General features: G+C 41.5%; 3 protein-coding genes across 6 annotated transcripts in view; 1 reads left to right on the plus strand and 2 right to left on the minus strand.

Annotated features, from left to right (window-relative positions):
* Window positions 1-3,571, minus strand: part of LOC112562008 — a 43,468-nt gene extending 39,897 nt beyond the window's left edge. For 2 of the 3 annotated variants that reach the window (XM_025234947.1, XM_025234946.1), the window contains exon 1: window positions 65-3,571. In XM_025234947.1, the coding sequence (XP_025090732.1) occupies window positions 65-202 (138 nt within the window). In that variant the 5' untranslated portion in view covers window positions 203-3,571. The remainder of the gene's footprint in view (window positions 1-64) is intronic. The other variant, XM_025234950.1, reaches the window with a different exon arrangement.
* A 140-nt stretch (window positions 3,572-3,711) lies between these two features.
* LOC112562019 (UPF0545 protein C22orf39 homolog) overlaps window positions 3,712-20,877 on the minus strand; it is a 47,647-nt gene continuing 30,481 nt past the window's right edge. Inside the window, exons 1-4 of one of the 2 annotated variants that reach the window (XM_025234978.1) lie at window positions 6,430-6,493; window positions 6,034-6,079; window positions 5,414-5,532; window positions 3,712-4,070 (exon numbers count right to left, since the gene is read on the minus strand). In XM_025234978.1, the coding sequence (XP_025090763.1) occupies window positions 3,843-4,070; window positions 5,414-5,532; window positions 6,034-6,079; window positions 6,430-6,483 (447 nt within the window). In that variant the 5' untranslated portion in view covers window positions 6,484-6,493 and the 3' untranslated portion in view covers window positions 3,712-3,842. Of the gene's footprint in view, window positions 4,071-5,413; window positions 5,533-6,033; window positions 6,080-6,429; window positions 6,494-20,877 lie in introns of those variants that run through there. The other variant, XM_025234980.1, reaches the window with a different exon arrangement.
* The window catches only part of LOC112562010 (kinesin-like protein KIF12), a 35,999-nt gene continuing 33,170 nt past the window's right edge, over window positions 18,049-20,877 (plus strand). Inside the window, exon 1 of the mRNA XM_025234955.1 lies at window positions 18,049-19,040. Coding sequence (XP_025090740.1) covers window positions 18,103-19,040 — 938 coding nt within the window. The 5' untranslated portion in view covers window positions 18,049-18,102. The remainder of the gene's footprint in view (window positions 19,041-20,877) is intronic.

The following is a 20,877-nucleotide window of genomic DNA, read 5'->3' on the forward strand; positions in this document are numbered from 1 at the left end:
TTTAATAAGTATTTGAAGTATAATTTAATGATGAAGTTAATAAATATATAGAAAAAGGTTTTACCTGGGTAGCAGAAATATCTGATGGCAAAATAGAATCATAAACACAAAAAAATTGGTCAAGATCTTCGTTTTTTAACGCTGAGCCTAAAAGAAATGCATATTTGTCGGTATCTGCAACATTTTCCTCCGGTAAATCCATTTTGCTAACCAGCCATCTTGAATGCACATACGGTCGCCAGGCAAGGCAGGCGCATGGACGCTCTCGCGTGATCCGAGACTTACACAGTTGTGCCTTGGAGGAAAAATGGAATTGCTTTCTAAAGGACTTCTAAACAATATCACAATGACAATAGGTAGGGATACAAAACATGGGTAAAATCAACGTTACATGGCCCGCTTACCGTGTCGTTGGCCAAGAATAAGCGACCATGACATTGTCAGCTAGGTGTCCTTGTGAGAATGTTTACACTCATTTCGTGATGTTGATCGCAAAGGTCTCGCATTCTCGATAGCTTGAAATAAAATTAATCATTTTTTAAAAATTTGTCTAGAAGAGCGTTATTTTAAAATTGAAGCTACCGTAAAATATGCTCGAAGGCCACAAGTATTGTCAAGCGTAACTCTGTTCAGGTATCATCCCATGATTTCAGTGTAAATAGTAAGAAACAGGGGAAGCCGAAAGATTGGCATCCGGTTCGATACCCGTGTGGCCCAGTGAGCCTCATCCAGTCGACTCACCTGTCGGAAATAAATCCCCGACTTCACAGAGGGTTGGAGAAAGGTAAAACACAGAGAGAGAGAGATTGATAGGCTCGGCACTCACAAAAAAGCTGGCCCGTAGAAAAATCTAACACTTCACCCCAAAAGACCGAACAGAGCTAGTTAGAAGACGACTTTTATCTTTTCCCTTCAGCAATAAGCATTTGTTTACTTACACTATTGTGATCGACTTGAGATTCATTCCTTTGTTGAATGTTACCAATCATTAGTAGAGAGGGGGTGGGGCAGGCACGTGGATAGCCCCGGCAGCTGAGAAAGCATGGTGAGTTGTCCTGTAGGGGATGACTAATCCACCCCATCACGTTAATAAGCCAGTTCTTCATCTGGCAACTGTGGGGTTGACCTCCCTCTAAATGTACATTAGAGGACAGTCTTCAGCAGGCCTGACGAGAGGGGGGGACAGGGGGGTCTGGTGTACCCGGGCCCGCGGCTGTCAAGGGGGCCCGGCCTTGGTCAGTGGATTTTTTTTTCTTTTTCTTTTAAAGAAAGGTCTAAGGACAGAACAAATAATTTACGATAACAAAGTACAAGGGGCCCGGAGAGGTCGTCTGTCCCGGGGCCCGGGCTGGCTCTCGGCGGCCCTGGTCTTCAGCCAGGTAACATAGCCAAACCTTCACAGTCTATGCCACTTGATTGTTGAAAGTAGAGGTTCCTGGCCTCCTTTGAGTGTGGCAACAATGCTACATAAAAAGATTTTGTTTGAGATATGAGATCTGGAGAAGCTTCCTCAGGTGCTTTTTCTTGAATGCCTGGATTCTCTCCGTATCAGCAAGCATAGTCTATATTTCATATATGTAAATCAGGTTTGGAAGCTATGAAGGACTTTGCAGATTGTGCCTCGTAGTTACCTTGATGATATGGCTGTGTTTGATGCTTTTATGCCGAGCCTAAAATCCCAAGCTCGATTAGCTGTGTTAACACCAAGGAGATGAATATTTGTATTTCTTTGTTGTGCATACTTTTTTTTTAAGCATGTAATAGTGAAATAAATTCTGTTTCACCTTCTTCACCCAGAATGTCAGTGAGTCAGTACAACTAGTATTAGTCAAGAGATGAATGAAATTTTCACTACAGATAGGTGAGAGAGAGAGAGAGCTTTTAAACTTGCATGATTTATCAACCCAATAAAACATTTTATGTTAGATCAGTATTTTATCACCCTGGGAGACACTAGTCATGCAACCTTTGGTCACTTTCAGTAACAAGGTCCAGCATGCTAACACAAACATTATGAAATGATTTTCCAGAAAGTTTAAACTCATACTATTGTTCTGGTAAGAAATTTAGATTTACAGGGGTACCTTGGTACCTCAGCACTCGACCACAATCCATTCTACAATGTTTTCCAAGTTCCAAGTTCCTACCCTTACCCCATAGGAAATTAGTACTGCATATTTAAAAAAATGGGTTTATTTCCAGCTGTCTTTTATTTATCCTCACCAATAATTATGTCATTATGAGATCTTTGCTTTCTTACCACTTTTAGAAAAAAAATGAGATCATGAACACTAATCTTTGGCATAGAGTACACAGTCTGCTAAAACCTACATTATTTTCTTGTCATCAGTTTCTTTTGACTTCACACCTCCTAGTATAAAGCACCTTGAGCTTGCCTGATGGGTATGGATAGGGCGCTACTTAAGCCAAATTTTGTTACCTTACTGGAACTGTGGTGTGAAATGGAGCATTTGCAGTTTCGCTTAATTTTTTCAACTGGATTGTGGAAGCTGGGAGCAATTATGGGCTACGTATCTTTCATCATCCCACATGGCATTCATTAGACATAATGTTTGCATGTTATGTTGTAAGTGCTTTGAGCTAGCCTTTGATGGTGGAATAAAGTGCTAGATAAATTAACTTATTATCATCACTATTAATAACACTAGATCAGGAAGGCCTTTACTGCTTGAAATCGATGCACAAAGTGACACTTTCCTCTTTGTGCTACAGGTAAGCATGACATCTTGTACAGGTTCTGGCATAATGGTTGAGTGCTGAGCAAATGGTAAAGCACCAAAACAGAATTTAAAAATATTAGTTGAGGACTGAAATGTTTGAGCACACAGCAGTTCGAGAGCCAAGGTACCAATGTATTTTTTTTTTCCCAAAGATGGGCTGATCATTCAAGGGAAGAAACAGTTTTATTTAACAGTGGAATCCATTGTCCGGAGCTATTTGTTTCTGAAGGAAAAAGAAATGTTTTATAGGCCTTATCCGAAGTTAGACAAACACTTAAGTTCGGTTATAGATTGGTGATGAAAATGTAACATCTAAGAGGACCACGGTATTTTTTTATCTAAAAATAATTATCAGGTTGATGCTGGTAAATGACAATGAGCTTAGTTGTGACCAGTTGTTTGCTTAGATCTAAAGTATGCTGAGATACTGAACTAGGGTTATATGTTGAGACAGTGCAACATTTCTTGCACTGGGTACAATTAAAGCTGAAATAAATCAAGGTCTATCAAACTTTTTGCAGAAATTGTTTACAAATGGTTTTCATGAGAAATTTAATTAGTTTTTGAAGTGGTTAAATGTCTCTTGAGGACAGAAACTCTTAAAGTATAGCATCATGATTTTAGCATCTGATGTTCTTTGCATGATTAAGACATAATGGCTAAGTAGACACAAGAGCAATCCTTTGTCCTAACGAAAAATATATAATATAAATCAATGACTTACAATGAAGGTGGCTGCTATGTGCTCAATTCACTCATTTATGAATAAATGAAGGTTAGACGTGATTATGTGGTTTATTAATTACCTACTCCTAAATGTAATGGAAACTATAAATATATGAACAACTGTGATGAAAATGATGTGTTGCCTTAAGCATTGATTCTAACTTCAAAGCAAAAATACTGTGCCTCTTTTATAGTGTGATTTTCTTTAGTCCTTAAATAAAATTAAAAAAAAATAAAATCTTGCTTCCTTTGAAGTTTTGTCTTTTATTTTAAAATCCATATCCTTCACAATCATTCTCTACTTTCTGGACATACTATATACAAATATACATATTCTATTAACAACAAAACGACAAGACCTAAGCATATCTGGATTCAGGATATGACACACATTCTGCCGGTATCTGGCTCGAGAAAAGAGCCCGTTTTTTCCCTTTGTCTTTGAACCTCTGCTAATACTGTGTTTTGTCGCTTGCTAGTCCATTCTGGCAATTCGTCATGCCATTCTTTGGGAGGTACTTTACGGTATTCCCAAACATCATTCTGTCGTGCTCCTTGCAGTCGTTGCACCCTTCTTTCTTTTTCACTAGCAATGATAGCCTCCTGCAAGAAATGACAAAAATGAATATGCATAGCTTCTGGTTTGTTGTCCTGACATTACCTGTCACATCACCATTTATTCTAATTGCAGTTTTATCTTTTCATTAAAAAATTATTTTTGGTAACATTTGTTGAAATTTTATCTTGAAACTCTGAGTTTTTCTCACATTGTTTGTATTCTTCATGGTTACCTTTTAGCAAAGTCCTGAAATAAACCTATACATTTATGAATACCAGTGTCAAAGACTGCAATATGAAAGGAGAATGAAAATTGATTTAGTATACTGGGCCGCAGGCTCAATGGGCTTTACAAAAGAAATGCAAAACACAAAAATCCACATTCAATTCACAAAAACACACATGTTGCTGACAGATCTAAAAAAATAAAAAGCAGTAGCAAGGTGGTGCAGATGTGGCCAGAGAGATTGCTAGTGAACGAAGTGGTTCATAAAAATAAAAATGCAACGTATCACAGGCACAGAAAAATGTTGTATAAAGTAGAAAATGGTGTAATGCAAGCACTGATCAACACTAGACCCAAAACGTGACACAGATAAACAGGCAAAAGATGAAAAGGTGAGCAGAACATCTAGCCTGATGGACATCACAAGTTTTAATAGAGCATAAAAAGAATGACAACTCTGTAATCAGAAGTAACAAATATATATATACATTGGTGGCCTCCCCTCAACTGACTGCTTTAAAATACACTTTATTCTCATTCCCTTTTTACATTTTAGCAATGCAGTTATATTACATCTGCATGCCCTCTAGATCAGACCTGGGCAAACGCCGGCCCTCGGGCCGGATGCGGCCCGCCTCCTGTCTCTGACCGGCCCGCCCGCTGGCCGCCCACCAGTAAATATACTATATATACAGTATTGGGTAAAACTGAGTTAACTATATTAGTCCGGCCCTCTAGAACCATCCCAGTTTCTCATCCGGCCCTCTAGAACCATCCCAGTTTCTCATCCGGCCCCTTGGGAAAATTAATTGCCCACCCCTGCTCTAGATGGTAATTTGATTTGGATAAGACTAAAACAAGCTGAAACACAACTTTGTCTACCAAAAGCAATAGGACCAGAAGTAGATGTTTTTTTTTTTCAAACTGGTCTTTAGAACTTCAGAGCATACAATGCATTGAACAGAGAAGAACAGGTGTCAGCTACATATCAAGATATTGACAAACAAGAAGTAACAAAATCTGTGTGGAAGACTATGTACTAGCAGGGGTGTTTCATCCATCAATTAACCAATTAAACCAATGTATTTCACTGTAAGAAAATATTTTGCTGTTACATTAACAAAATCAAATGACAAGAAAAAAAAGTAATGCATTGATTTACCACTGCTGGAATGTCACCACTCTTACGGAACTTGAAACAGTTCTGATAGTCTCGACGCCAGCCCTCACAGTCACTAGAGGTGCCATTTATGTAGTACTGGTGAAATCTCCCCTTCAAGCCTGACCAACATGACCCAAGGTTATCATGAATCCAAATACATGAAAGTGTAAATAGCCTTATATGCATACCCACAGTCCTAAGGAGCATGCTCTTGGCGGCTAAAAACAAGAACGAGACATGGACTGGTACTTATCCTCTGATTCATATTAAACTTGTCGTTTACCCAACTAGTGATCATTGCATATAAAATGTTGGTGTAAATGCATATCTCAAGGGTGTGCAAGGCCAAATGAAAAGGGACAGGGGAGATAAGGCAGTTTTGGAAACTGAATGCTTAATTATGATCACATTAAACAAAGAGGAGTGAAGCTTTGCAGATTGAACAGATGGGAATGGGTTGTGGGGATGTATGCAGTTAATAAATGCCTTGAATAAAGTGGCTCTGCCTTTGAGTTATGCATTTGTTCCAAAATTTTATAATTGATATTTGTTAACACTCATCGCACCTTGTTGGTTCAAGTTTTAATGACAAAAATGTTTAAGTAACAAATAGTACTCACTTTTGCAATCCATGAACTCTTCTTGATATATTTCACATGGTCTGACCTGAAATTGTCACAGACATGCTTATATTATAGAAAGTGTTATTTATTTAAATGCAAACTTTGTTAAAATCAATAAAATCACTGCAGTGTCTGAATGCATGTGCAAGCTTGTGTTAACTTTGAGGAGTATGACACCGCCATAAAGGCATATATTATTTGCAGGGTTTTTAAACACGCTTTCACCTCAAAAACTTTAAATATTACATTCTCGGAGAAATGTCGTCAGTTCTCTGCATACTGGAAAGGTCAAACGAGGGTAAAGTTTACAACGGCGAGGAAAGCTTCGTTTGGAATAGCTTATAGTCACAAAGTATAATATATAAATATCATTATGTATATCATCTAATGTACCATCCAAACGTCAGCAGGGAGGTTTTCCAAGTTCTTGCCAGCTATCGACGCCATGGCTTTAACAGGGGACACAACTATAAGGGGAGACAACCAGACGATTGCAGGTGCCGGTAAATTAAATTTAATTAGAAGAATCCAGGATTGGTTTGCATTAAACGTTCGCCAGCCATTCTCCATGGGACAATTAACTAAGTGTACACTTACAGAGGTTGGGCATGGTAGTATATCCATTATTATTTTAGAATACCATGCTGGACATGCTTGGTGCCGGTCAGCAAAGGCGTGGCATGCATGTAGTTCGGGCAGAAAGACTCATGGATGTAGATAGGGATATCAGTGACGTAGGAACCAGGGGGGCAGCGGGGGCAGCCGCCCCCCCAAGGAAAATACAGGGAGGGCAGGAATATCCTTTTGCCCCCCCAATATTTGAGACGTAATTCCTCACAAAGAGCAAAGAACTGAAGAAAGGTAGGGGAACGTAGAGAGGAGACGGTCATCACCGTCACAAAAGCGGGCCCTGAGGCAAGTGGAGGCTCTAACACCTCTGACGATCAGATCTGGGACAGTCCGTTGGTCTTGTTTGCCATGCTAATTGCAGGCTGTGTTGAAGCCTGAGTGAAGAAAGCAGCCGGACAGTACATCGGTACATCGAGTGTGGTCTCCCTCCCCCCTCCCCCATAATGCGACGCCTTTTCTTTGGCGGTTTTCGTTTGACCAACATAAAACATCCCCCACCCACTCGCTGTCACCCACGGTGTGTGACCGAGTGTGACTGCGTGGCCTGTGCATGCGCGCATGTGTGCATAGGTGTGTGCGCGCTGGTGTATATGTGCAGAGCTGGAATGTTGATCGTTGCTGTCACGGGGGTTTGGTGTTTTCTTTTTAGGTATAATGTTTGGTAGTGTATTTTGTAATAGAGGTACTGGAAGAGCTGACCAGTAGGTAACATGGGAGACGGGGGGATTGCTCTTGGCCGGAAGGGTTAGTGAGAAAGATGTTAAGCGAGATCGATAAGCTTTTGAAACTGTATCTTACTATCCCAGTTACCACGGCAACTGCAGAACGCAGTTTTTCTGCCTTAAAACGAACAAAAACATACCTGAGAAGTTCCATGACACAAACGCGCTTGAATAACTGTCTCATTATGCATGTATTTAAAGAGAGGGTTGATCTGCTTAATCTGGACGAGATTGCAATGGAGTTCATTAATAGAAATCACCGAAGACGCAGTTTTTTTGGCACACTGACTTGCCAACCTTGATTAATATGATTTATATGATTATAACGTTTATCACATTTCTTGTGAATGCGTTAGCCGGGGAGTCATTCTTTAATTTGTTTTTTCTTATTTAATGCTGCTTTGCCTTTTAACAATAAAGCAGTGTGTTGTGATGCTATCACTGTGTACGTGCGTGCTCTACCCCTTCCCCCCCATCCTTTTTTAGGTAATGTGCGAGTGCGAACGCCGTTCACTGTCAGCAGGGAGTTCCCCCCCCCCCCCAAAGCCGAACATCTTCCTACGCCACTGGATATTAGTTCGTGGAAAGAATATTCTCTCTGGTTCGGGTCAAGCAGCACAGGTCAATAAGTATCTATAAGCATCTCTAGAGGCTGACTTGACGTATAAAGGTTTACAGCGCAAGAACCTCTGAAGGCAGAGAAAACTGCTGAACAATGACAACATTGTCAGCTCCGGCCCAAATATGTGAAATATTTATAGAATATGTGCTTTGATTATGAAATGAAAGTCGTTGGAATTAAGTGAAAGATATATATGCTGTAGAGATCTTTTGTCCACATGTTTCCTCTTTCATAAGTCTTATCATGCCCGGAAGAGAGATCCCCACGTCTTTGACGATCATCATCATTAGAGTATGTAATCGAACTATTGTAGTTTATACAGCGAAACCAGCTGCGCGATTCTAGAGAGGCACACTTCTGGTAAACATTAGGAATAAGTGAAATGAAAATAAACTGCAGCGATAGCAGTCACTCCTTTTCCCCTTCACGCATTTTACGTTCCCCAGTCCACTGACATGACCAAACGTTGCAGTTTACAAACATTTTTAATCAGCATTTTAGGGATGAGGTTAATTAATCGACGGTGTCTACTTACTGGACTGATTACCTATTTGTTGAATGATGCTATGCGATTGATGCAGCCATGATGAACAGTTTTGTCGTGGTCTAAGGAAAAACATTGAAAATATGAGAAATTGCTTTTGACTATATGATCGCTACTGGCAGTGTGCCACAACGAAGAACCACTGGAAAACTTTCTACAAATTTCTAAAATCGTAACCAGGAACATTAAAGAAAATTGTAGCTCCAGTAAATAAATAAGCTAACTTGTCTAATTTTTGAGGATATTCTTGTAGTCTGTTGAAGCGAGCAACAAAATTTACAAGAAAAATTTGTAATATGTTGCGTTACACGGCACATTTTAATGAACCGTCTCCAAAACTGATACTTCAGTTATATTGAGCAGTGTGTTTATTAAATTATGTAATAAGAGGGACGGAAAAGGAAAGATGTAAATGAAGGATAGAGGAGGTAGAGAGGAAGAGAAATTGGAAGGGAGAAAGAAAACGCTGGCCTCGTGCAAGATCCTCATCATCGTACCAGGCTACATCAGCAAAGTCGTTAACATTTAAACAAGAACGGCACATGTCATTCGTTGATGAGATAGGCATTCCAAACATACATTCTTTGATGATGCGGAGACCTCGCTGGAATTCCTCTGAATTTTTAATTGGATGGCTATCCGATCAGAAAGTCCTAGGTTCATCGATAGTTGCATAAAAAAAACCTGGCATTTTCTAGAGAGACATCTTTTGTATTTATCCTGAACTTATTTTGTATTTCTTTACCTATGTAGTTTTACTCTATTCATCCAAGAATTTTGCAGATCAAATAACATGCGTTTAGCATACCTCCCTTTTTAAGACCGACTGACCAACCGCCAGCCCGCCAGCCAGCCACTCGTCACAAGCATGAGAAGTTGTCACAGTTTTTTCACGCATGTCCTCACGAACACTTTCGTGTTGGCGTAGATATTGTATAAAAGGCTTGAATTTAAGGTTCAGGTGTTTCTCTTAAAACTGATGAACAGACTGTTTCCATTACAATATAATTATCAGTCACAGTTCGGTCAGTACGGTCCTGTTGCGTGACATGGTAAAGCTAACATGAACAATGGAAGGGAAAAAGAGAACCGATAACTTCTTGTTGATCTGCAACAATCGCATTGACCCTCTTAAGGTGAGATAACCATGCAGTGGCCCGGTTTCTGATCTCGTGGAGGGTCAACAAAACCCTATCCTGGTTTCTACGCCCTTGCTCGGAATGTTTGTTTTGCTCTTAAATTGTGTGTCGTACGCATTAAGATGAATGTAATAGTCAAGACATGGCATGGGGAGGGGGTGTGTGTGTGGGAGGGAGAGGAACATGGTGATATTATTTTAAGACAGGAGGTGTGATGTCACCAGAAATGTGAGAAACAGCAGGAAAGATGTAAGGCCACCAGGAACGCGAGAAACATGCGAGAGGTCACGAGAAACGCGAAAGTACAGCGGAAAACCCTGATGTTACAAGGCATGGCACACCCACGCGAGACGTACAGTGGAACATTGGAGAACAGTTGCACACAAGTCTCCCGGCAACAACAGAAAATTTGCGTCTCAGATTGAAAGCGGAAAACTCTAGCAAATTAGTCTCAAAGTGTCAAGTACTCACTACAAACACTAACAAAATGTCACGTCTAAACAGTTAAAGAGAGAGAGAGGGTGAGGAGTGTGGAGAGAGACGAAAAGAAGGAGAGAAGGTCCATAGAAACAGAAGAACAAACTGCACGAGTCTTATCGTCCTTCCTCACCTACACACACATTTCTTGTCACTTGTCGGGACATTTGCTGGCCTAGCCAGGCGCCATTCTGCAACTTGTCCTGCCAAGCGTTTCGATCACGCAGGTTATCCGAGGAAGACCGGGATCCTGGGAGTTAGTTCCAGCACATTAGCTGCACCAAAAAGGCGATGTGATTGCTTGGTGACCAGAGCGGTCTCGGCCCAATCTGACCTGTTAAAGACGTTACTCTGATGAAGTTGTGTTTGGGTATTTATAGTCCTCCTCCTCTTCTTTTTCCTCCTCCTCCTCATCATCCTGTGAAGTTTTTAAGGCTGGTCTTTCCCCAAAACCTCCACCACTAGGTGTCTTCTTCTCATACCATCTCTCTTTCTCTTTTCTTTCCTTCGTTTTTACAATTTGTAGGTGTGCCACTGTGCTGCTCTTTTGTTCAAGCACATCGAGCTCACTGCCAAGTGTGGAGATGAGCTGTATAAAGTTTTTCTTATTTAGTTATCTATCGTTAAAATTTTTATAATAAAGTTTGTTGTTGATATTCTATTATGATGTCTGTGAAGACGCCCAATCATTTCTAGTCTGTGTAATATTTTAATATTTTTATGATTTGTACTGCAACGATGACGTGAGGATACTACGATAACATAAAACAGGAGAATCCACATCATCTAAAACTTGAGGCAAATATTGGCTCAGCTACAACTCACAAACCTAATGACAATGTAGTTTCAATCTACCTAGCCGTACTTGGACTAGCTCTCAGCGCCTCAAGACATGGTCACTTGTATCAGCTTCGATCTACGCCTCTATTCTCTAAATGCAGCTTTGACCAAAGGCTCCGCTCAGGCTTTCTACTTTTCTCTGTGTCATATGTTTCCATCTTCGAACAAAAGCAGATGAAGCGCAGACAATCAAAGCATCTTTGTTGGAAGTGAACAGGAAGGTAACTCAATGGCTGCACTTGCTTCTGTATCAGGGTCGATTGTCTCTGACCAAGAACCGATCGACAGACACACAAAAAACGGAGATGTTGCCCAGAGAAACTTAAGCAAACCCATTCACACACCACCACAGCAACAGCGAGTTCACTAAGACATCTCTCCCCTTTCTCTCTGAACAATGTGTACGTTCGAAGCTTTGAAGTGCGGCCTCAGAACACACTTGTTTAACAAATATCTTTCACAATCCAGAAAAACTCTTCTGCCCATTCCTTAATTTCTTATTTTTGTCCATGCACTTCATTCACGTTGTCCACGGTGTCATCCGTTTGCTGAAGCTTGTGCTTCTTGTACAATAAATGATGGATTCGGTTGTAGTCTTTTGCACACAGAGCTTTCAGCTCACCTCCACAAGGTTACCTTCTAATAATAATATTATTATTGCTGTTGTTATTGACAGTAGTAAAAGTTGTAGCAGTAACTCAACAGCAGACCATTGACAAAGGAGGAGGTTGTCTAAGATTTACTGGTGACATTAGAAGCTCAAGACAAGTCAGTGCATGACTGCAATTATATTTCTTGGCACTTCCAATTTAAAAATGTTTTAATGAGCATAAAGGGCAAAAATATTAATTTTTTTTAACCTCTTAGTGAATACTTGGGGAAAATAAATAGAAATTACACAGTAGAGAGGGTTTTGGAAGCGTAACATACTCAACCGTGAATAATTTGCAGACTTCTTCCTAGTCCTTTCTTTGCATACTCAATAGTGTTTTGAATCCGAACATGCTCTTTCACATTTCTTTATGTTGCCGGGAATGCTCCCACACAAGCGAGAGAGAGAGAGGATGCATGATTGGACATGTACAACAAATTTTATCAGTCTTCCACGACTGGCTTTGGAAGCTTTATACTGCTGTTCATTTTCTGGTCTTGGTCATCTGTTTCTCCTAACACCGCTGTTTGAACACAGTCGTAATTAACAAGAAAGCTACGCTGTGACATTGCTCCAATCTATGACCTTTCCCAGAATTCGCTGTGCTTGAATAATTAATCTCCACGCTGTGGCTTTTAATTACAGAAGTTAAAAATGCGTCCGGCGAGAGAATCAAGTTTTCAACTCCAGGCGTCCAAAAGCAGCTTTGCAGTGGTAGCTGCATGCCAACGGAGTATGCACAGAGCACAAAGAAACCAGGTAATTAACGACACCCTAATCAATGTCCTGGTGGACTCTCTTATTCTTGACTTAGTTTAGCTGATGTACCCAAAGACGCTTTAATTGTGTTTGCAAGATTTGTCCAGGGAGGATCTGTGTTTGATGACTTGTATTAGCACTGAATTATTCTCAAGCAAATTTAGCCTCCTGATTAAAAACAAAAGACAAGTCGGAGTTGAAGCAAGAAGGAATAAATTAAAGAAAAACAAGCGAAAACAGAAAGAAGAAAAGAACAAAAAAGGGAAAAAAAGCAAAGGAAACCGCAAAACTAATGCAGTTAAAAAGAGGTGGACACATTTCCTATTTTATCTTTGAATGATAAAGGCTTGAATTCTTTTTTTCTTCTACTCACAAGTTTCTGTGAAGTGGACGATCTTTCAGGCACTTCTTGTCAGCGGTGTTTGTCCAATTGTGGTGATCTACGCGAATGGTTTAAAGAATATTGCTGTACTAACCATCTCTTTGCACAACGGGAAATAATTCTCCATTGTTTTTAGAATTTGCGACGTCGAATAAACAAACAAATTTTAGGAAACATTATACACTAAGATTGTAAAAGAGTTTTCTCGAAAATGGAACGTGGTGTAAGAACACGAACCACAGTCAGCAGGAGACATGTGAAAAGCACGTTCTCAAGTTTTTTAGATGGTAATCAGAAACGCACTTGTGAAAAGGGTGTTGATGAACAAATAGCTGTGTGAGGCACCGTAGTGTGCCTGAAGGACCGACGCTTTGTCACACGTTTGAAACAAAGGCCGTTATTTGCTGATAAACATGAGACTTCGAGTGGGGTACAGCCTTTCTGTCACCTTGCTTCCCTGAAGCCCTTTCATCGCCGGGTAGGCTGCCTGGGTATATGTCCCAGCTTTGCCTGACAGTCGAGTGACAACAACACGTTACAGGTCTTGAGGCAGAACATTCTTTTTGTTGCAGTACTTCATAGACAATTACTTGTACGGTGGGTTTGTATCACACATACTTGTTTGGTGTTATGGGTATGTGTGCTGAAAGTTGTGATCATGTACATAAGTATATTTGCATGCGTAAGAGAGAAAGAGAATATTTACTTCCTGAGAAAAGAAAGACAAAAACAAATACGCACAATCCCAATGACATAAATAAAATGCACTGAAGCAATATTAAAGTAAAAAATATGAAGGTACCATATACCCAGGTATACCCGACTCAGTGGTCAGGTCGCTGCTCAATCAACGAAGGCCAGTAATTATTAGTACAATATGAGGTACCCATTCCACATCTTATGCTTTGTTTGGATGGAAACTGTTCCTTGTTGTGAACTAATTCAGAACCTCTCTTAGATGTGATCAATTTCTGCTTTACTTTGGAAACTTGTTTAAAAAGCGTCTTCCTGGTCCATAGCAGACCTGACATTTCTTCTCTCTCTCTCGCTCTTTATTCAGAGAGAGAGAAAGAGAGAGAGATTGCTTCGTCCTAGGAAGATCAATTGACACCTTCCTGATAATATAGGATGCACGGTCGATACGCTCTGTCAGACACAATCTGGACACTGTTTGTGCTGGTACTGGTCCGTGCGCGGGATCAAAGATCGATGAGAGTGTAATCATTAGAGATGATTAAAAATGAAGTGATTATGGTGATTGGAATCCAAATACAATTACAGGGAGCGGCGGTGATCTAATGTACCCAGCTCCATACCTCTAGTGCTCTTCCGTACCTTTCTCATCTGCCATCTCTAAACAGAAAACCTCAAGTGGAGTTCCTTATCCGTTGTTTGAGGAATTGAGTGTGTGTGTGTGGGGGGGGGGGGAAGATGGAGAATCTCTCCTAGACATGCTTGTCTACTTGTAAACAGACATTGTGAAAGTAAAGCGCTGGAACTGCCCACCTATGACCTACAATCCGGATTATATGCCCAATTCTTTGTGGTAGAAAGCTGTTTGTTTATTTATTTAATTTTTTTATTATTGTATTTCATTAAGTCTGAAGATAAAGAGTCGGCATTTTAAACTATTTTTTAATACACTGTATAGAGAAGGTTTTGCTCCACTGTTAGGCAATGAAGTGTTTCCCTTTTGTACAGTTTCTTGCAAACAAAAAAAAAATAGCAGTTGTCTTGATGGTCTATCTCTCTTACTCTGTCCCCTCTTACTTTCACACACACACACACACAGAGTCAGAAAATTTTAAGAAATTTAGTACTTAGAAATTGTGCTCTTAGACAACCATTCCTGAGCTTTCATTCAAGACGGAGCTATTGATGGATATCGTTGAGACAAGTCAGCTCAAAGTTCTGATATATATATATACCCTGACCCCCACCAGCTGCACGGGAGATGTTTACTGTCCTGTCTAGGTATGCAAAAGGACGCCTCATTCCTATCTTTCCACAAATACAAATTACAATTAATCTGAATAGTCTTTTGTCCTGTTAGAGGGTTCGCAAACACGATCGCCAGACGCTGTCCTGCCTTCCAGTCCAGCATCCATGGCAGACATGGCCGCATGAGGCACACAGCGCAGAGTTGGGATGAACTGTGTGTTTTTCCAACTACTAATCTTGTGGCTTCGGTTCGCTTACAAACATGACAGAGAGGCGTCCGGCATGGATTAATTAATCCAGGTGTGGTGAGTACTTCCCAGTCCGCACTCGTTGGACTCCACCGCGCGGCACGTCAGCAGCAGAGCCAGACCACGTGACCGTGATTCCACCTCCGCCCACGATTTTGGACTCCGCTCGTTTTACTGGGATTGAGTTTGTTAACGACACCGACAAAGAAAACGCGAACAACAAAATGTGTTTAGCGTTTTACCTGCGAGTGTAGCACGTACTCGCTTTGCTGGGATTTGGTTTGTTAACAACACCGACAAAGAAAACACGGACAACAAAATGCGTTTAGTGTTTTACGTGGGAGTGTAACACGTATACCTCACAAAAATTACGGATATTTTTTTTCTTCCAAAATCTTGTACCAGAAAAAAAATCGGTTGGAAATTTGCCTCGGTCGATTTTTTTTTTCAAAAGTGCGAAGCACTTCTTTATTTTTAAGACACTTTTACCCGAGCGACAGTTTGAAGAGTCTCGTGCGACGGAAGACAATAGACACTGGTGAGTGTACATTTTTGAAAATCATTTTCTTTCTTTCTGTATTTTTTGAAGTGACCTGTTGTTTTTCCTGGCGTCTAGTACATGTACGTGTCAACGACCAGTTTTCCTGACTTAAGTATACAAAAGTTAAATTTGCAATGCTTGCAAAATATTTTGCATTATATTCCAATAATTTTTTTAAAAATACGCAGAAAAGTCACGAAATAATGCTAGAAATAAAATAAACAGATCACGTATGCGAGGAGTGCCGCAATAACCTGATTGATAGACAAGCTGATGACAAAGATGTCAGATGATGATGATGATGATGATGATGATGATGATCGTCAGCTTGTAATGTCTATCACAGACAATAGTAGTCCCTTTGGGATATCCGCAGTGGCATCTTAACGAGCTTTTGTTTTCCTTTGACCGGGCTGAACTGACTGAGGTCAAAACCGTGACGTCACTAAAGTACACGGATAACCCTCAATAAACTCTTTTACTGGCTGTTTCCATGACAGAGTAAGCCTATCTGTGGTCACTGTCTTGGTCCTTTAAAGCAGTGGTTCTCAAAGTGTGGTCCGCGGACCACTAGTGGTCCGTGGGCATAACTCAGGTGGTCCGCGGCTGACAGTCGTCATGTCAGCAAAGTGATGTTTAAAGTGATGTATTCCTCGCATTAACATTTTAATTATAAATTACGAGGTAAGTAGTTTTGTGTCAACGTATTACTATACTACTGTCACAGAAGTACATTCAGTTTTGAATTGAAATAAAACAAATGCGGCAATTTAAAATTGAAATTCATAGTACAGACTGATTTTTAGGCCTTAGTGGTCCGCCATATTTTTTACTTAAGTAAAGTGGTCCGTGGTCCGAAATACTTTGAGAACCACTGCTTTAAAGCATGAAGATATTAGTAGGCTTGTGTCTCGAAAACCTACCAAGGATTATTCACTCGGATTTTAAGACAAAATCTTTCACTGAGCTGAGTTCAATCCCTTAATTTGACAATTAATTTGTACTAGATTTTTTTTTAAACCTGAAAGAAATGGAAAGTGAGGGAGTTGGTGTCTTGAGCTTTGACAATGCTGCCGTCTTTTCGTTTTCATACAGTACCAAGTAATGTTTGCGGCTCTGACCCTTCACAAGACGAAAAAGAAAAGAAAAGAAAAGAAAAATGATGTTAATAAATATGTCAGCTATGATAAAGTGCATATCAGTGCAGGTTTCGGCTCTAATTTCGTTGACTCTGTAAGGGTAGTTAATGTGCCTGACTGGGGACTGAACTTTGCTCACAAGAAAAGAGAAATATCCTAGTTGGGTTTATTATAAATTTATTCGATAGCCAGGCTGACTGAAGGGGTACGAGAACCTTGACTACCTTGTGGATCCAGCAGCGAGAGAACTGGGCATGTGAACCGTGTTCGTCCGATAATGGGATATGGTTGACAGCGAGGGCGAGGTAGAGGTGGGGTGGAGAGAGAGGCTTGCCAAAGCCACCCAGCCAGGGTTTAGGATAGGTGCGGTATGGGTTCATTCCACAAGACATGTCTAGGCAGCAGCTCAAATAATTATCCAGCTGTGTTAGGTTTCTTAAGCCCCATTGTGTACCGCACATCAACATACATTTAGGGTATTATCTCTTTAGGAACTTTATGGGCATTTTGATATCTGTCAGCTGTTTGATACAAGGTAACAAGCAACATGTTAGTGAATTATAACTCTCTCAACTGTAGAAATATGGCTGTACTACTGTATGACATGATGTAACGCCCCGATTTCATGTGATGTCGTGTGATGTACTGCGGTATCATATTATGTGATGTATTATGATATAGTTTATGGACTATGATTTGTGATGATCTGACACCACGTGGATATTGCCACATACTAAATCTCATGTGCTTCGGATATCAGTTGACGTGCCATAATTTAAATTTAATTTAATTTCTTTGTACTCTTAAGTGATTTTGCTTGTGACCATAAGTTGTAATAACTATTATTAATCTTAGATGCCTTGTCTTTTGCAGTTTCACCACTTGGCAAGCCACTAAAAACAATAAAGTTTATTTCTTACTGGATACGAAAAGCGCATTAGCCAGTTACTGGAAAATACTGTCTGACATTCTTTGGAACATTCTATTTGGTGTTCACTGGAACATACTGTCTGTGGAAGAAAACAAAGCGTGCTGTGGAAGAACAAACCGGCAGCCGTTCCCTGGAACATATGATCTGGCGCTACCTGAAACATACTATCATCCTGGAACTTACTGTATGGCGTTCCCTGTAATAATCTTCCAGGCATTCCTTTAAACAACCGGCTGACATTTACTGCAAAATGTTGTTCAACGTTCCCTGGAGCTTATTCTTTTGCATCTGATGTTTCCCGGAACGTACCGTTTGCTGTTCGTCGTCGCCAGTGATATTGTGAGAGGGACTGAATGCACACACAGTGGCTTTTAGCACTTAGAAAACACATCGAGGCAAAGCACTCAACAAAACGAGATTGAAAAGAGAGAAACACAACGCTCCAGAAGCGGACGCAAGAGTGATAACGGGTACCCGCCAGCCTCCTCTCGTGACAACCATGAAGACTACTCAAGAAGCAAGTGTTCACGGCAAGAGTCGAGAAGAAGCTGTGGGGCACACCGTGGTGGCGACACCAGACAACAAAGTGTTGCAACAAAGTCTGGCCCCGCAGTCACAGACAGTTTCACGGCGCGTGGAGGACAGCGGGGCTGCCAGAGCGCAAGACAAAGGCCCCGAGACGACGACGACGGACCGAAAGCAACGGGGGAGGGGCGACGAGGTGAGTCAAGGGTCCAGGGACCCTGCGACGCTGCACAACGCGCCCACTGGTGGTAACAGCTTCGACAAGGGGGCGCTCACAGTCGGCGGACGAGGCAAGGGGGCGAACGAGGCGGGTGGCTCGAGTGGCTCAACGGGCGAGCAGCAGAACGGCAAGACTGTTACTTTGCGGGCCAGACAGCAGACAGGTCACAAGAAAGGAGAACCTGTCACCTTCGACGTCAGAACAGTCCGACAGCAGCAAGACGAGGCGAGCGACGCTGCGACAGATCTTGTAACTTTTCCCAGGCAGACTTCAACCACCACCGCGGGAGGTGTTCATAGAAGATCACAAGGCAACGTACCGCAGGCTGTGGGTTCTTTAGCGGGGCAAGTCAGCGACAGCGCTTCCTTTGCAGGAAGCAAAAAGACAGGTTATAAGAAAAGCAGCGTGCACGATGCATCTAAGAGTGTCAAGGGGTCTGTAGGCGATGCTAGCAGCATGTCGGCTGAAGAATGGCGCGCAAGGGAGAGTAATGTGCCCGCGGGGAGACAACCAGAAAACGTGGCCAACTCCTCCGCCAGGAACCCAGAGACGGTCTTGGGTGCCGAGGCCAGAGATCTGGGCGCAGACAACAGCGCTGTGGATGACTTCAACTCGAGGGACGTGGACCTAGAAGAAGATGAGTCCAGCAAGAAATTTAGCAAAAAGACTTCAAACAAGGGAAGCAACTTTGGGTGAGTGACTGCGAGGCAAAAACATAAAATTTATGTTTGCAACTGTGGATTCACATTGTGTCTACTTGTACTAAACATCCCTATGTTTGCCCTGTCTCTACTTCAAAGGGTGTGTCCACTTACATTATGTGTACTGACAACAGTCTACTTGCACACTATATATATAAAACACTGTCAGCCATGCGTAGTCACCCCACTGTCTGCCTGAAACTGTCATTTGATCCGCTGGTTTCTCACCCGTGGAGCGACCCTCGACTAAAGCGATCGCATTGATACTTATGTTTCTGCAAAACACTAGGCTTTTGTGGGGATTTGAAGTTGATTTTGTCCTTCTTTGTCCATTTTAATATCACACAGCGTAAGTCTTTCTCTCTCTCCCACATCCACATGTCTATCTGTATATAACATAGGTGCCTGTGTTTGTGTGCGTGTGTACGTCCGCTATAAAATGACACTTCGTACAGCTGTTAAAAAGCCACGAATCACGCTGCCTCAGGAATCTAATAAGAAAATTTAACGGTTGCTCACAGTTCTCACTTGCGGTCAGTTCGAATACTTTAATATCCATCGATGTTTTCCTTCGCCGTTGTCAGATTCGCAGGTTCGGATCCAGTGTGTGTTTGTAAGCCAGCCACCAGATGTCTTCTTGGTAATGTTTTATGACCTTTGACCTGCTTTAGGTGATGTGTTGCTGCCTGCTCTTCCATGCGGGTCGTTTGTGTTCTGGTGAGAGCACTCAGGGTAGAAAAGTACATTCCTGCCGACATTACCCGATTTTAAAGGGTAAAACAAGTGGCCAGAGAGAGAGAGGCAGGGGGGCGAGATGACTGGTGTCATAGGTTGTATGAATGAGACTATGGCGTCACTAAACTATGGAATGTAGTGGAGGGTTTTGTAATCTCAACGCATAAGACGGGTTTTGTCTGCGCAGCCAGAGCTGTTTCTTGTAAAGAAAGAAGTCACGATCCCCTCCTTGCCATAACTTGTAACTGTAATCTCTACCATTGCCCGAGAGGCACACCGCTACTTTTTCTTCAAACGATACATCGGGCCACTCCAGAGAAAAAGCTTTTTCCTCCTCCGTTACTCTCCAGACATGGAACACCCTCGTTCGTGGTCATGTAGGTGTTCGCGATCTCTGTGGCTACCAAACAGTCCTGAACCATTTAAAAAGAAAAAAAATCTGTCACACCTGATGGTGACACCTTTAAGATGGGACTCGAGTACGGGTACGTGCTTGCCACCCAGATCTCGTTCCTTACTAATCCCGCTGAGTCCTGCGGCATCGAATGCCAGACTAGAGAGGTTCGTTGCAACCTCAGGTGACATGACCTCACTGCGAACTTGCTGCTCTAGTTCTGCAAGTACACCTTCTATCTTGTGCTTGCTCCCATCATCCTCTTTCTCTCACTGGTAACTCATTGTATGGTAATTTCTCCTCCACACACCAGTCAGTCTTGACTGACTCCAGGGTACGCTAGAGAGGGTGTGTGGAGTGGCGAGAAAGAGAACACAAGACGTTGGGACAAATGTGCTCGTTGTGCCACCGCTGCGTCCAGGACTTGCACACACACTCGGAAACACTTGAAAGTACCTTACCTCTTCTTTTGCACTCTGAACAGCTTAAGGTTCAACTCTTGCACTATCGCTTATATTTCTCCAACTTTCGTGCCCACGCATCGAAGAACTGGCTTCTTTTGTCTTTTGATTTATTTTTTGATCGCTGTAAATCTGTACCCAATCATGTTCTTGTTTGAAACTTTGTAAAATAAATATTTTAATTTCATTTATCGAAAAGAAAACCTCTAAAGGTCTTAAAAATAAATTGTTTCGAGAA

The sequence above is a fragment of the Pomacea canaliculata genome, linkage group LG4 (assembly GCF_003073045.1).
Source record: "Pomacea canaliculata isolate SZHN2017 linkage group LG4, ASM307304v1, whole genome shotgun sequence".
NCBI classification, from domain to species: domain Eukaryota; kingdom Metazoa; phylum Mollusca; class Gastropoda; order Architaenioglossa; family Ampullariidae; genus Pomacea; species Pomacea canaliculata.